This window comes from Diadema antillarum, unplaced genomic scaffold (assembly GCF_040938485.1).
Source record: "Diadema antillarum isolate AM-2024a unplaced genomic scaffold, OU_Dant_1.0 scf00000008, whole genome shotgun sequence".
Lineage (NCBI taxonomy): Eukaryota > Metazoa > Echinodermata > Echinoidea > Diadematoida > Diadematidae > Diadema > Diadema antillarum.
This window is the reverse complement of record NW_027270897.1, coordinates 112,796-129,003: the sequence shown is the minus strand read 5'-3', so window position 1 is coordinate 129,003 and position 16,208 is coordinate 112,796. Positions and strand designations below refer to the sequence as shown.

General features: G+C 36.4%; 1 protein-coding gene across 1 annotated transcript in view; it reads left to right on the top strand.

Moving 5' to 3' along the window:
- Nucleotides 1-8,677: 8,677 nt before the first annotated feature.
- LOC139717620 (major vault protein-like) overlaps nt 8,678-16,208 on the top strand; it is a 38,104-nt gene continuing 30,573 nt past the window's right edge. Inside the window, exons 1-5 of the mRNA XM_071629130.1 lie at nt 8,678-8,756; nt 10,863-10,996; nt 13,697-13,760; nt 14,244-14,310; nt 16,079-16,108. Coding sequence (XP_071485231.1) covers nt 8,703-8,756; nt 10,863-10,996; nt 13,697-13,760; nt 14,244-14,310; nt 16,079-16,108 — 349 coding nt within the window. The 5' untranslated portion in view covers nt 8,678-8,702. The remainder of the gene's footprint in view (nt 8,757-10,862; nt 10,997-13,696; nt 13,761-14,243; nt 14,311-16,078; nt 16,109-16,208) is intronic.

Sequence of the window (16,208 nt, the reverse complement as noted above, 5' to 3'; positions counted from 1 at the left end):
GTTCATGGTTAGGATCCCGCCGGACTAAGGTGGGATAGACAAGGGGTAACATGTAAAGAGCAACAAGAACTATACACTATGCATGCCGTACAATGTAGCTGCTAAGAAGATATTGCTTCAGTTTTCGTTTGAATGAGGTTACAGTGGTACAACTTACAAGTTCCATAGGGAGTTCGTTCCAATATTTGGGCCCAGCGAACATAATGGTTTTTTTCGCGAAAATTGTTCGGGTACGTGGAAGGTGATATGCGTAACGTTGACGAGTTGGATAATCATGAACTGTATAATTTCTTGTGAACATTTGGGAAAATACGTCTGGTAATTGGCCAGTTGAAAATTGAAACATAAACAGGCCGACGTTGTAATAAAATAACTCGGGAATTTTCAAAATTTTATTACTTACAAAAAGTTCGTTCGTGTGGGATAAATATCCAGTGTGGTTAACAATTCTAACAGCTCGTTTTTGTACAAGAAATAACGATAAGGTTTTTAGAAGCATTTCCCCACGCCAGAATCCCATAGTTGAGATAGGGAGATATCAAAGTTGAATATATGCTCTGTAGAATATTACTTGGAAAATAATAGCTAAGTTTGTTAAGAACCCCGGTATTTCTAGCAATAATTCTGCTAACATAATTAACATGGGTTCTCCAAGATAAATCACTATCGATATGAAGACCCAAAAATTTTGTATTGTTGACCTGTGACAGATCAATGTTGTTTATCTTGACAGAGAGAGGTAACACAGGTAGCGAATTACTGAATAACATATACTGAGTTGTATCAATGTTTAAGGATAATTTGTTCGCAAAAATCCAAGATTGGACAGAAACAAGTTCTTTATTTATTATGTTTATAAGCGCATTAGGATTTTGATGAGAGAAGAACAAATTTGTATCATCTGCAAAGCAAACGAAGGAGAGAATCTTAGAGGAGTTCTGGATATCATTAATATATAAAATAAAGAGAAGTGGGCCTAACAAGGAACCCTATGGAACACCACAAGAAATCAGTTTTGGTTGGGAATCGTGACCGTGAATACTAACAAATTGTTTTCTATTCGTTATATAATCAGTGAACCATTCTAGCGCCCTTCCACGAATTCCGTAATGATTTAACTTATAAAGTAAAATGTCATGGTCTATTGTATCAAACGCCTTGGAGAAGTCAAGGAAAACACCGACAGTGTGAGAAACATCATCTATAGCATGAGCTATCTTATCAATAACCTTGAGTAATGCGTGAGTTGTACTATGTTTTTTCCGAAATCCAAATTGAGATTCAGTAAATATTTTTGCCTGAAGAAAAAAATTAAGGGTGCGTTTATACACAAGTCTTTCGAGTATCTTTGAAAAAGAAGTTAAAAGAGAAATGGGGCGATAATTATTGACAAGGTCTTTTCGCCCTTTTTTAAAAATGGGAACAACTCTGGCTACTTTCATTTTTTGAGGAACTTTACCAGTAGACAAAGATTGATTGAAAATATAAGTAAGAGGCGAGATTATTTCATGAATCACATTTTTTACCAAGAAGTTTGTGATTCCATCATATTCCGAACTTTTTTTATTATTTAACTTATCAACAATCTTTATTATTTCATCAAAAAAATAAAGATTCCATATTCCTACTACCCAGGAAAGAGTGAAATTCTCGCTGTGCTTCAGGAATTCTATCAGCCAGATTTGGCCCAATGTTTACAAAAAAATCATTAAAAACTTCAGCTATATCTATGGGGTCATCAATACGAACATCATCCTCTTTAATATAACTAGGCACGTTATTATCAGTATTACGTTTCAACGCTCGGTTTATCACCCTCCACGTACCCTTCACATCAAATTTACATTTGTCGAATTGATTCATAAAATACATCCGTTTGGCTGACCGTAATGCAGAAGTGAGGATATTACGATACTGAGTATATCTGGACTTGTTTGTAACTGTGGGTACTTTGCGATATTTATGATAAAGTTTATTTTTCTTATTAATTGATTTTAAAAGTGATTTTGTAACCCATGGCTACTTTTTTATGATTTGAGTTAGAGAATTTACGACAAGGGATAGCAATATTAAGCTGAGTTATCAAAATATCTATAAAAATATCAAAAGATAGATTTACGTCATTTTGATTATATACAATCGACCAATCAACGAGTTTCAACCTTTCTCTAAAACTATTCAGGTTCGAGTCTGACATAACACGAAAACCGGATTTTTTTTGCACACTGTCAGCAAGAGGGTGGATACTACCAATAAGTGCATACACAGGAAATGATCAGAGATATCCGTAACAACAATACCAGATGAAATATCAGAAAATGACTTGTTAACAAATATATTATCTATTAAAGTAGAAGAGAGGTCGGTGATTCTTGTAGGTCTTCTTATGAGAGGAATAAAAGACTTAGACAACAGTTGATTAAGAAACTCTTGGCAATTATGATTATCATAATTTAAAAGATTTAAATTAAAATCACCCATAAGAAAACATAATTTATTCTTTTCGACAAAATACCGTGGATTAATTCACCGAATTCAGTAAAATTAGAGTTTGGTGGCCTATAAATTTCTCCAACAATTACATTTCCTTTATTTGGTACTTTTATCTCAATGAAAATACTTTCAAAAAATTCTGTCATAAAACTGAACTCTTCTAATAACCGATGGTTTAAATTTTCTGTTACATAAAAACCAACTCCACCTCCTTTCTTGCACGGTCTATTATTTGTAATCAGTTTGAATCTATCAATATGAAACAATGAAGAAGGAGACACCTCCTGTAACCATGTTTCACTGAGGCCGATGACACCAAATGAGGCCGAATGACACCAAATGAGGCCGATGACACCAAATATGGCATAATCCTCAAGTATAGTTCTTTATAAATTTCGAAGTCGGGTTAATCATGAAAACATACATGCCTCTCCCTGAAAGAGGGCTGGTCTTTATGTAATGAGACATGAATCAGATGTCTTCATATTTGTGAGGCGGATCCTGTTTGACGCACATAGTAGGGCCTCTACTTCAAAATGCAGCTGTTGAGTGGCAGCATCAAACACACGCCGACTGATTAAGTGAATAAGTATTAGGCTTATTATGACTCCATCTCTTGCAACCGTGTCTTATCTGAAGCTTCTTGGTTTCAGCATGCACACTCTACACTGGTGTGTTATGAAGTAAAAGTACATGTATCTATGTTACTGGGTCGTCCTGTGAGTTTTCTATGAATCATTCACTATAAAGGTTTATGTATACACACTGACAAAGTGTTAAAAGGGATGGTATAGTTTTGGTTGAGATGGAGATTCAGCTTGTAGCTTTATGTGATATAATTTGAAACTAAGATATTACAGAGTATATAAACTTCTAAGTAGAATTCAAATTTCATTGATGAAAACCGGGTTTGGAATGGCTGAGATATCCTTTAACAAAAATGTCCTATTAAAAGGTGGGACTCACCTTTTATTTGCACCTCTTTGTTTTTTGTTTTTGTTTTTTGCTTTTTTGCTTTGTCAACTATTTCAAAACTGATTTTCATAAAATAAACTTTGTATTCTTCTTAGAATTGTATGCTCTTTAACATTTTATACACTGTAAGTGGTTCCTAATCATCTCGCAGAAAGTTCAAATCTGAATCACCATCTCAACCAAAACTATACTATCCCTCTAAAGTTATTTTTGATATATAGGTTTGATCCCACGCGGTTAGTTTCCAGTTATAGGCCTATATAGAAGCCAGAGTACTCACATTCGGGAACCACAACTTTTTGCATTGGTACTTGGTGCTCTTCAATCTCGGCCGAGAAATGTTCGTACTGCAAGTGGATTGTACAGAATGATATATCACTGTAATAACATGATGTGAAAAAAACACAAAACAAATTCATCCACGTATATTCAAGAAAGGTTGTTCCTGTTAAGAACAAAATCTTAACAATTTAAAGTTAACAGGGTATAAGAATAGGGTTAAGCTTTGGAATTGGATTTTCGATTTCACTCATAACATTTTAAGAATTGAAGTTAAATTATTGTGACTCAGTGGATATTGTATGGCACAACTTTCTAAAATATGCAACATCAACAAAGAGTAGAAAGAAAGAAAGAAATCACGAAGAAATCTCGTTTAAGCTCGGACGGCCACCTGAAGGCACCCATGTATATACGGACCATACCTCTGAATGAAGAAGTGAAAAAGCCTGATGTAGGGGTGAGAAAGTTTCGACGACAGCCATATGCATGAACCCTTGCAGTACGAGCAGCGACTCGGAGATCTCCGCAACCAGCGGCGGCAAGGCTCCGCAGGCCACACAGACGACCGTCGCCATAACAGCAAGGCCAAAGATCGCCTTCATGACCTCAGTGTCTAAAAGCCAGTTCGTAAAAATAAGTGCGGTTCATGTGCACATTTTTGCAAAAGTTTAGGCCTACTGTCTTCTTTTCTCCGTTGTTTAGGCATTTCACTTTTTTTTCAAAGCGACACGGCGCTCATAAGCCTCCATGACGTAACAATTCATGAAATTCATGCACAAACAAAGAATGAACTTGCGTATAGACTTGGTAAGAAGTTTCTTTTCCCACAGCCTAGCAACGAAGTATTTCATTCACCTGCTCCCTCCCATTAAGCTCCATAGGCAGGAATCCGCTCAGCTGTTGCTATAGGTTGGGCAAGCCTCCGGCATGCTTTGTGGTTGCAAGAGCAACCTTTTTGAACAAAACATGCATAGAATCTGAATATATTACAGAACCGATCTGTTACGACAAAAAACAAAAAAACAAAAAAAAAAACACCAACATGCCTGTTATCACACACACAAAAAAATGACCTTTCTCCGTAGTCCATGGGCCAAGACCCGAAAAATGGGTTGTTGGTACCATCTGAGGTGGCACAACCTTTTTGGTGTCATTTTGTTTGTCGGGCATAGATATGCTTATCAAGCTATGATAGCATTTCCAAATGAGTAGCTTAGTCATAATAAATTAATTTTTAACCAATTTGGTCTCGTATTTATATCCCTATACTTCTGAATCGAAACTAAACCCGCTATACAAAGAAGAGCACTGCCTTCTGTATGTCCACAGGTGTTCTGTTGTAAACGCGGTGCGCTTAGTCTTTATTCAAGGCAGCGAAGGGAATATCCAAAGGGTTATGATGTCCACAGCTGTCACGCGGTGCGCTTAGTTCTTTATCTAGACCAATGTACCGTTATCATATCTAAAGTTCCTCATAAAAGGGATTATCCATACTGTTTCTATACAACCCTATCAACAAATACATCAGTTTTAAACAAAAATCACTCTGTTCATTTACAATATCATTCATTATAATGTATCGTAGTGTACCGGTACATCGTTTTTGCATTATCTTTCATTGTTGGAGGGAAATAAAGTGACATTGGCGTGGTATCAGCGTTTTCACCGTAGCGTTTTCACCGGAAAATTATAAATGATTGAAAAATACCGTAAAATTCACTAGGAATTGCTTTTGTTGTTGTTGTTGTTTTTAGATAAAAGGATATACACTGTATCATACGCTTTGGATATTCCCTTCGCCGTCTTAGAATAAAGACTAAGCGCTGTGGACATCATAACCTTTGGATATTCCCTTCGCTGCCTTGAATAAAGACTAAGCGCACCGCTTTTACAACAGAACACCTGTGAACATACCATTAACAGAGCTGCATTTTACAGCTCTATGGAACATACAGAAGACAGTGCTCTTCTTTGTATGGCGGTTACTTTCGATTCAGAAGTATAGGGATATAACAACTAGACCAAATTGGTTAAAAATTCATTTACTATGACTAAGCTACTCATTTGGAAATGCTATCATAGCTTGATAAGCATATCTATGCCCGACAAACAAAATGACACCAAAAAGGTTTTGCCACCTCAGATGGTACCAATATCTGGCCTGGCCCATGGACTACAAAGTGGATTTACGAACTTTCTTGGCACTCCATATGCCGTTATTGACTTTGATATTGAATTTTCAAGCAGGAGCTTCATTTTGAGAAATACTTCCAGCACTTGAATCATGAATGATTAGCAGGAAAAAATTTTACACAAATTCCGTTATGCTAATCACAAATTGCCGATTATTTTTGAAAGATATAATCAAATTCCTAGAAATGACAGATTTTGTACCCTTTGTAATGAGGATAAAATTGGTGATGAATTTCATTATCGTCAGTGCAGCCTCTTTTATGAACAACAACAGGAATATTCTAAAAGATGTTAATGGATATATCCAAGTACCGTGAAGATGGATCAACTATTTAACTGTGCAAAGAAGACAGTCCTTTCTTGTCTAAACAAGCTTTGTTGTTGTAATAATGACATATGTTTAGATTATTAAATCCGTTCTTCTCTTATTACTATAAGCTTTATTTACAGTTATTATTAGTGTTAATTTGTTTAAATACCTTGTGACAAGTTGTTTTTTTTTTGCGTCTTTCTCACTCTTTCCTCTTCCTCTCCACGTCTCCTCTCTCTTCCTCTCGTCATATTTTCCTTGCTTTGTTTTTGTATTCAATATATTGTATTTCGTATGCATTTTTGTACATTTTCCTTTTTTTATCATTCGAATTTTACTCTTGTTTTGTTTTATCATGGTTATGTTGTATGTTTTGGAAAGTAATTCGTAACTCTGTTGGTATTATTGAATTAATGTGAAATATGTTTTTACTGCACTCCGATACTAAGAATGGGTATATTTGATAAACTTTCAAACTCGAAACTCAAAAGATTGAGAAGATTGACAAAGGCTCGGGAAGCATTTTTTAGTTTGATTCGGAAGTTTCGCGGGAAGTTTCGACTTTGCGGTCAACTGGCAAAACTTCGAGATCTTTATGATCGCGATCTTAAACTGTCTTCTCGATTTTTTTTTTTTTTTTTTTGCCAGTGTGATCACGGCTATTGATTTGTCATCGTCTGCATGGTGTCTGCATTTGGTCAATTCATGTACCTGCATCCGTTCCTACTGGCAGTGACTGGTATACGTTGTACTCATGTGTTCAAGATGCACTACATCAGTAAACGGGCCTAATCTTTGAAGAAGTAATCCCTGTTGAATGCAGCTTTTCACAGGAATATTCTGGGATGAGAATGATACCATGTATTTTGGCACACCAATCACAACAAACTTCTGACTATATATCGAAATTATCATATCTCCCGGCAAGCATGCCTGCGTTGATTATACTTCCCAAAAATTGCACCTTCTGTTTTGATGAAACCCGCAGACGAACCTGCGCACAAAGGGCCTATACTTTAACTAGAGAAGCGCTCTTGTTGAAAGCGCAGACGTCCGCCAAACAGCTTATTTTCACCACTGATCTTGTTCTTCCATAGAGATCAGTGATTTCCATCCATACGTATGCATGCTGAAAATCGCCCGATATCCCAATTAAAAAACATTTTGTTACGTCGTCAACTTCCAGCTGCGCAGCGCCTTGCCCTTGCATAAGTTGAAAGTTGGAAGTTTATTGCATCAATCACCCCATTTATGCGAGTACCAAAACAACATTATTATCATACAAAATATGATAACATACACAAACATAATATGTACAGAAACGTTACAGGCACCGCCTGTGAGCACTAAAACACGAACTCATAGATGATACAATTATCATTCTATAGGCCTACCAACTAAATCATCTTCAATTATCATATTTACACACACAAAAGAGAAAATCATTGGACTGTATTTATGATAATGTTTTGATATAGCCCTAGGCTCTAACTTATCGAAATCATTTATCCTAAAACAGTTTAATATGCCTACGATATAATTCCTGATTTATTCTGTGTTACCGGTATGTTTTGTTGGAAAAAAGGAATGAAAATGAATGAATTGAATTGAATTGAATTGAAATGAATTGAATTGAATTGTATAATGTTGAACAATTTCTTGGCAGAATTTCGCTATCTTCACAAGTTAATGTCTCTCTGGTAGGCCTACTGTCATCAAAAAGTAAATCTATTTATGTACGTTTCGGTGTTTCCAGAAATATTTTTTAAGCGCTTGTTTGCGAGGATTATGAAAAAGTGGACATCGAAATGAATAATGAAATTCATTACCAAACTGGCCGAGAGAGCAATTTTCACGAATTATTTCACTTCTTGGGATGTTTGAGTACCGTCACCACAGGTAACTTTTTATAAAAAAAAAAAAAAGAAAACAAAGAAGAAAAAAAGCACGTGCAGCTTGAATTCCAAAGTTCATTGACTCCTTACCTGCCAAAATATCGAAAATCCTTGAAGATACCATAAAAATTCCCGGATCACTACTAAAATTTAATCATTTGTTTCTTGTGTCATTCTCAACTTTTCCTGTAAGTTTCAAATCCGTTCACGCAACTTTTGAGTTGTTTTGCACACAGACAACAAATAAAACAAGCTAACTAACAAACGAACAAACAAACTTCTACTATTAAGGCTGCTGCTTTCACTCAATCCACATTTCTCTTTGGGTTTGGGTTCCCTTTAAATTTTAAGTTCGTGAAACACCGCCCCCGGGTTCCTAGGCATAGGAAGTTGACGTCTGGTTCTATGGTGTGGTTGTGTATTATGTTTATACAAGTACATGTACTACTCGTTGCTTCACCGGTGGGTCGAATTCCAGTACAGTGTAATCGGTGTGTTAATGTTATTATTGACATTGTTGACATACAAGCCGAAATCCACACGAACATCTCATCATGAGCGATCTTATTGGAATTGGACCTTCCCAGTTCGTCCACATACTTGATGTTGTAAGTGTATGCCTATGCCATTATCAGCTTTATACCTCAAGTCACGCAAATTAAACGAAGAAAATGACGCCACGAGTCTTTCGATTGACATGTTTGCGTTGTTGACGAATTGGCTGTGCAAATTCTACATTGTAGTCCTACGCCTAGGCATCTGTGTTGGGTCTGTAGCTCTGCGACCAATTCAGTCACTGTTCTCCTTTCTAATTGGAGTCCTATCCAGGGGCTGATCCAGGAATTATGTAAAGGGGGGGGGGGGGGGGGGGGGCGCAAACGATATTTCTGGCGCTACTTCCGAATTCATTTCATTTTTCTTTTTATTTCTTTTGTTTTAGCAAGAAATAAAGAGGGGACGCGCGCCCGGTGCTCCCCCCTCTGACTGGATTCGTCGCTGCTACTCACTACGTCAGTATCTGACTAAAAGGTCTATTGACCGATTCTGTGACGCGCTATGTGTATTTTTGGCATGCGCAGTGACATTACGCGGTGTCTCCACCGACCCCCCCCCTCCCCTCTCCCCCACCCCCTTCCACACACGGAATGAAAAACTGATACATGGTTGTTTTAGCCAATGCCAATGGGCGTGTCGTACTGAGTGCGCGAATGCTTGCTTACTGTAGTGCCTTAGTGCACGAACCTTTGTTACAAGTGCGCGATAAACATATACTCTTCACTTTCAACTCTAATAACTTTTTAAAAGATAATGCTACTGCTTTAAGAGTTAGCATTAATCATGGACAGAATGTGTTAATATAGAACGCTCAATTTGAGCTTAATCTGATAATCCCTTCGTTGTTGTTGCTCTAGTACGTGTACTTTCTGTCTTTGTCCTATTCACTGCACAGCTACAATGTAGCATGGCTTGCTAAAGATTACCAGTAAGCTCTTGAATAGACCCTATATTTCAGAGCTTCTTTTCTCAGTTCACACTTTTCCTGACAGTGTGCTTTCTTTCCAATATTTAGATAGGCTTGGAGAGTCCATTTGTATTGAGTTATGTACATCATTTTAAAGCTTAGAGTCTGCTCAGATTTTAGAATCTGCCCTTAACTAAAACGCCATGTCTGGTGACTTTTTGTTGGTTTTGTGATGCAGGATAACACGTAAAGGACACTTCAGGTTATCTCAGTTTACAGAAAAGAGTTTTATTACATGCCTCTTCTCCCCATAGATATGGCATAATGTCATAATCTTCTGATCTTTATACTTTGGCTGTAAATAATGTGTATGTATTGCCTGACTATTGCTTGGGGCATATATACTGTCAATGCACAATTGCTACTCATCACTCTAAGGTCAAGTGGACTAGTGCATGTTCGGCTGAAATAAGCCAAGGCTGATGAATTGTCATAGCTCTGATTCTGTTCTGGTTTTGTTGAATGCTGCACAAGTGCTGTTCTGTGTTCTCCATAAGATTTTGAAATTGTATGGCAGCTTCTTATTACATTGTGAATGATGGATAATCCATTTACTAAATGCAGGAGTTTCACTGTCTTTTTTTATTTTATTTTTACAGCTAACTATGAAATGAAAACAAAAACAAGGAAACAGTGAATTTTAATACTGTATAATATGACTAATAATTATATACAAACTGTATGTAGAAGTTAATGGGAAGATATCCATATTTTCATTAATGATAGTGTTTTTCTGTCTGTGATCCTGATATACAACAAAGTGGACTTTACAAATGTTCTAGAACTATTGATGAGATGATTGATTCATATATACACATTTGTATGATTAAAATAGATGATAAAGTGTGTGTATAAAGGAGAAGACCTGTTGTGATAACTGTTAAGATGCTGCTAATACCATTAAAAGTTGTAGGTATCAAACATTGTACTGAGATATTTTACAAAATGTGAATATAATTGGAAAGCATGGGAAAGCAAGAAAGTGACGCACATTGAACAATCATATGAAATAATACATGTTTGTACAACAAGTAGTTTACATTGTACAGTGTGTGTGGCAGCACAAGAGCCACTTTTTTTGTGTGGTATTTTTCTTGTTGCTACATAATGTATGTAACAATAATTATTTTCTTCTGACTGTGTGTACTTGAAGGTCGAGTCATACTCTTTCATGTTTGTCCTTGTTCTACAGACCACCAACATCACTCACCTGGTAATGGGCCCGAAGCGGCTGATGCTTCAGACACACCAGAAGAAGATAGTGGGCCCCTTACCCTGCATTGTGGTTCCCCCTGGCTCGTACTGTGTCATTGCAGATCCCATCAAGTAAAGACTCTCATAACATGTCAATATATTTATATTTCATCACAGATATAATTTGTACATTGCTTTAATAATATTTTTCCCCCATATTCCGAGTAGCCCTCTTTAGATATGGGGAGGGGACTGAAGAAACTATAAACCTACATTGTATATTTAGTCTGAAATGCTGATGAGGTAGCATAGAATCACTGCTTAACTAGATCTCCCAATTATCTGTTAGAGTAATGTTGGCAATGCAATAAGAATTGCATTCACAAACTCTGAAAAAATAAAGTATTTTGTTTTTGTTTTTATGAGCACCTTTGTTAAAAAGCTTGGAAAAGATGGAAACCATCACTCACCCCTCTGATAAACTAAGGATGCATGTGTGTGTGTGTGTGGGGGGGGGGATGTGCTTTTGACCACACCTTTTAAATGAATATCTCACTATTTTGGAGCTACTTTCACAAACTACCGTAAGTATTGTCATGGTACAGATATTCTAATATGCAAATGATTGTAGTGTCAAAATGGTGTAGATTACTCTGGTCCCAGTTTGATGTTACAACAAATAATGTGGACATGATCTGCATTATTGAGTTTATGAAAGGGTATCAGGAATATTTTTGTTTTGTCCTTTGCAGCAGCTGGGAAAGAATTCTTGTTTTGTTTTTCATGTGCTCGGTATTTAGATTTTCAATGATTACCATGGTGTAGCTATACAAGTATCTCTGAATGATGTATCACAGGCTATTATGATACAAAAGGGAAGCTTTTGGCAGCTTGTGAAGATGAATTCTACTAAAAAAAAAAAGAAAAAAAAAAGAGAAGAAGACAAGAACGAAAACAGAAAGAGGCTTCCTTCATTAGCAAAATTAATTCTCAATACAACATGCAGTGGGCAGTACATGCACCCAAATAGTGTTTGCAGATATGTACAATTATGAAGTAAGCGAAATGTATGGTGTGTGAGGTTATCAATCTAAGTCTGATTTGTCTTATTAAAAAAAGATGCCAGTAATTATGATGCAGGTGTAGGCATATTGAAAACCTGGTTTCATCTCATAAATGGGAAGTAAAAATGAATTTAAATAAATGAAACAACAAACTGTCAGTCATCCATGTTGTGCATTAATTTACTTTTCCTCTGACAATGCTGAAAATGGTTTTGCTGGTTTTTATAATCATATCATTGTGTAGTTAATCAGCCTGTTTTGCACATACAACGAAAGTGACTACACAACTGCTGGAAAGAGAGAGATTAAAAAAAAAGAATGCTTGGTATATCCTGTTTTCATGGTCACAACACAGCTCTGGTGAGTGGTGGCTATTTCCTTCCTGTTACCAGAACCATTCATCGGTGGAATTTTTGATAAAACTTCTGAATATCCTCACAGTTTGAACAGCTCCATGCTGGTAATTCTCATGTATGAAAATACTGTGGAGTTGACATCATTCTGCTACTCAGGAGAATAGGCTGGTCTGGTCTGCCAATGTTTCAGTTTTTTGGATGGTTTTATGAAACATTGTAAAACATGCCATTTCTCTTCACCTGTCCCTGCTACATACATTGTACATTCCAATGCTAGGAATCAAGTGTGCATAATTTTTTTATTTATTTATTTATTCTTTTACTCTTAAAAGGTTAAAAGGACTGGAATGTTGGAGACTACCAGTTTGTATGGGGAGGCTGACCTGATTATTAAAGATGATTTTCATTTGCTGCCCACCAGTGCACATTCAAAATAGAACTCTTGTTTGATTCATTTTCCATCTGAGAAGATGGCTGGATAGCCCATATTCAGCTACGTTAAGCTGGTCTTCCATGCATGGGATCCAGTTGGGTGTGAGGTGGGACCACTTCACCGGGTTAAACACCCTGCTCTTTGCGATGAATGAATGAAGCGGGATCTTTTACGTGCATGAGTTGTTACTCTCTCATACACGGGACCTCCATTTTATGTCCTATCCGAGGGACAGAGTGTTTTGCCTCTTGCTAGAGGGGACGGTATGCTTACACACAACATTGCTCAGTCCAGACTCGGGTTCGAACCCGGGCCGCGTGATCGTGAGGCAGACGCGCTACCGACTGAGCCAACTCACCGCCCTCTTGCTGCAGCAGGACTGGTGGAATTCTTCTCTGTGGCTTTATGTATTCTTGGTTTCTATTGCAAAGTACATGTACATGTACCATTTTCCCTGTAGATATACACTGTACATATTTTTCTGTGTATTTTGTACTATATTTCCTGATTTGTATTTCTTTTTTTTTTCATTTGCTCAATAACATGAATTGACAAAAACTTACTCTTATTATTATGTATTACTTTTTGTTGATGGAAATGAATTGAATCTAACCTGCTATGTACATTGTAAGGTTCGTGTCAATACAATGAAAAGAAAAAAGAAAATAATTGCACATTGGCAAATATGTGTACTAAAGCGCACGCTCATCGGTAATGTTCAGCTCTCGTTGAGATTCTTTGGCTGTGTGTGTACTGTGTATAAAGCTGTACACGATTTGTTTCAGGGATTCCCAGACATATCAGAGTCGGGCCAAATCAATCTAAAATTACAAAACATAGTTTCCCCACACTCTGCTCCCCTTAAGCCTCATGCAAGCTTTCACGTCGTATGTACATATTCACATGTACCTTCAATTATGATATGTTTATAAACCTGTTTTATTGTATAACGATAAACCTGAATGTTTGTTCCTCCCAGAAAATACAAGGAAGGAGAAGTTTGTGAGCTCAGGTATGGCCACAAGGAGATCCGATTCCACCAGGTGAGATTTGTATTTCATCAAGCCTCAGAAGCAATGTTTTTTCATGTTTTGTTTGTTTGTGTGTGCGTGCTTTGTTTTTGTTTTTGTTTGTTTTTGTTTTTTTACTTGTTAACCTTCTGAAAACAAAGAAAATGGGATTTGTTGTGTTGACACACTGACATGTGAACCGTTTTGCACATGATGATGCATACATGTGGGTACTGAAAAAGGACTATGCCATTTGCTTTAATAGAGTTGCAGTTATTGTTGAATGATTCATTCAGTAGAATGCCAGAATTGAACAAAATCAGGTGTGCTCAAACTAAACTAATAGTGGTCTGGCTGATGGATAAAAGTCATAAAAAGCTATTCACAGATCTATGTTACGTGTACTTGAGTCATACTTCAGGTGAATTCAGTTATGTGACGTGTGTGTATGTTTGTGTTATTCCCATTCTGTGTTTTACTCCTCTATTTCTTTTGGTCTATCTTTTCTATTTCTAGGAGCCGTTTCCCCTGTACCCTGGGGAAACCTTGGAAGGAGCTCCACTTTTCATGGCCTCGGCAAATGGTATGATGATTTTGTTATGTAAAGGCACTTCCATTTCCTCTTTACCCTCTCCCTGTACCAATCCCTGTACTCAAGAGGAAATTTGTAGGACTGTATAAGTTCCTAATGACAAGTGGATTATTTCTTAAATTGCCTATAAACTAAATGCTGTCAATAGCTTGACAAGAATTTGTGACAGCTGATTGATAGATAATCATAATGATATAATGATCGATTATTTTCACCATTATCAGTCGTATGTTTGGCATTGATCATGATTATTAAGATACCACTACTATTACTACTACAACTACTAATGATAATAGGGCTGATTATGTTAATAAAAAGAATAACAAGTTTATTTGGGGCTATTAACACCAAGGAGGGTAATAATGTCACTGTTTGCCAGTCTTTTTCAGTGGAATCATTTAAAACATCTCTAAAAACCATATCTGTTGAGAGTATGTTGTAGGAAAAAAAGGGGGAAGGTGTCACATACTTCTTTCTTCTTCTTCTTCTCTTTCTTTACCTGAAAGCCTAAAAACGGCATGAGCATCTTTTTGATGTATTGTTGCATTATAGAAGTATCCATTGTTATTATTATTAATTTTTTTGTTATTATTATTACTATTATTATTTTTTTTAATTATTATTATCATTAATATTATTATCATTATTATTGTTATTATCATAATTATTATTATTATTATTATTATTATTATTATTACCATTATTATTATCATTATTATTATTATTATTATCATTATTATCATTATTATTATTATCATTATTATTACTATTATCATTATTGTTATCATCATCGTCATTATTATGATTATTATTATCATTAATGGAAATTAGGAAAGTAATGTTATGTATTATCATTAAAAGTACCACGTACATGTACACTACATGTACAACTTCCACCAACATTATTGCTGCAACTGATCCTCAAGATACTCTGTGATCAAATCGGTGCTGTGTAATGGAGTTGTTTAAGGACCCATTGCTGTTGGGCTGACTCGGTGATGAGTCGCTCCTATGTCACCTCACCCCAGATAGTGAATGATTAACTCCACCCTGGGTTGGGGAGATTAGCTTTGGATTCATACCTGTATTAAATGCCCCTTTAAGAGTGATGACTCAAGGGTTGGTGCTTTGAGTGCTGTGATGGGCAATATGTGTGTTTTTATCATACCTGTAGAGTCCTCTCTGTTTTTATGTGTATGTGCATGAAAATCTTGTGTTTTTTAGTGTAATAATTGACATATCCTGTTTCACTGCGATGCCATCGTGGGGAGTACTGACTAGCATAGCGGCTCTGAAGGAGAAATTAAAGGCCTGCTACATGGCACCGTCTATTGTGGCCTGGGTACAATATAGTTATTAGACAGCAGTATTTGATGTAGTTTTGTTTATTGGTGCAAACGACTATATCATCAATTCAGTGTAAATGAAATAAATGAGTGAATATCATATGCGAAGAAAAAAAAAAACCACACCTAGTCTTCACTAGATAGTTCATTGGCTGTATCAAAGAGGTCAAAGTTATGTACAAATAATTAGACTGCCAATCTTACATCTCTTCATATTTGTGATGTATTCATTCTATCTTTCTTCCAGTGATAGTTGATTTTAATACATAATACATACTGTGCATGAATGATTCTATTCTGACACTTCTCAACCCCCCCTCTCATATTCTCTTACATCGTACCTCATTGTTTATGATCTTATTCCATTATACTTTCTTGCCCCATCCTTCTGTGCTGTCTATTGGACTTATCAGGGGAGTTTGGTAAGAGGCAGTATCTCAAAGGTGAGTGACCTCTTGCTTCTTTTCTTGAGTAGTCTGACATTTAGTCCCCCCCCCCCCCCCCCCCAAAAAAAAAAAAAAGATTAACACAAAACAAAACAAA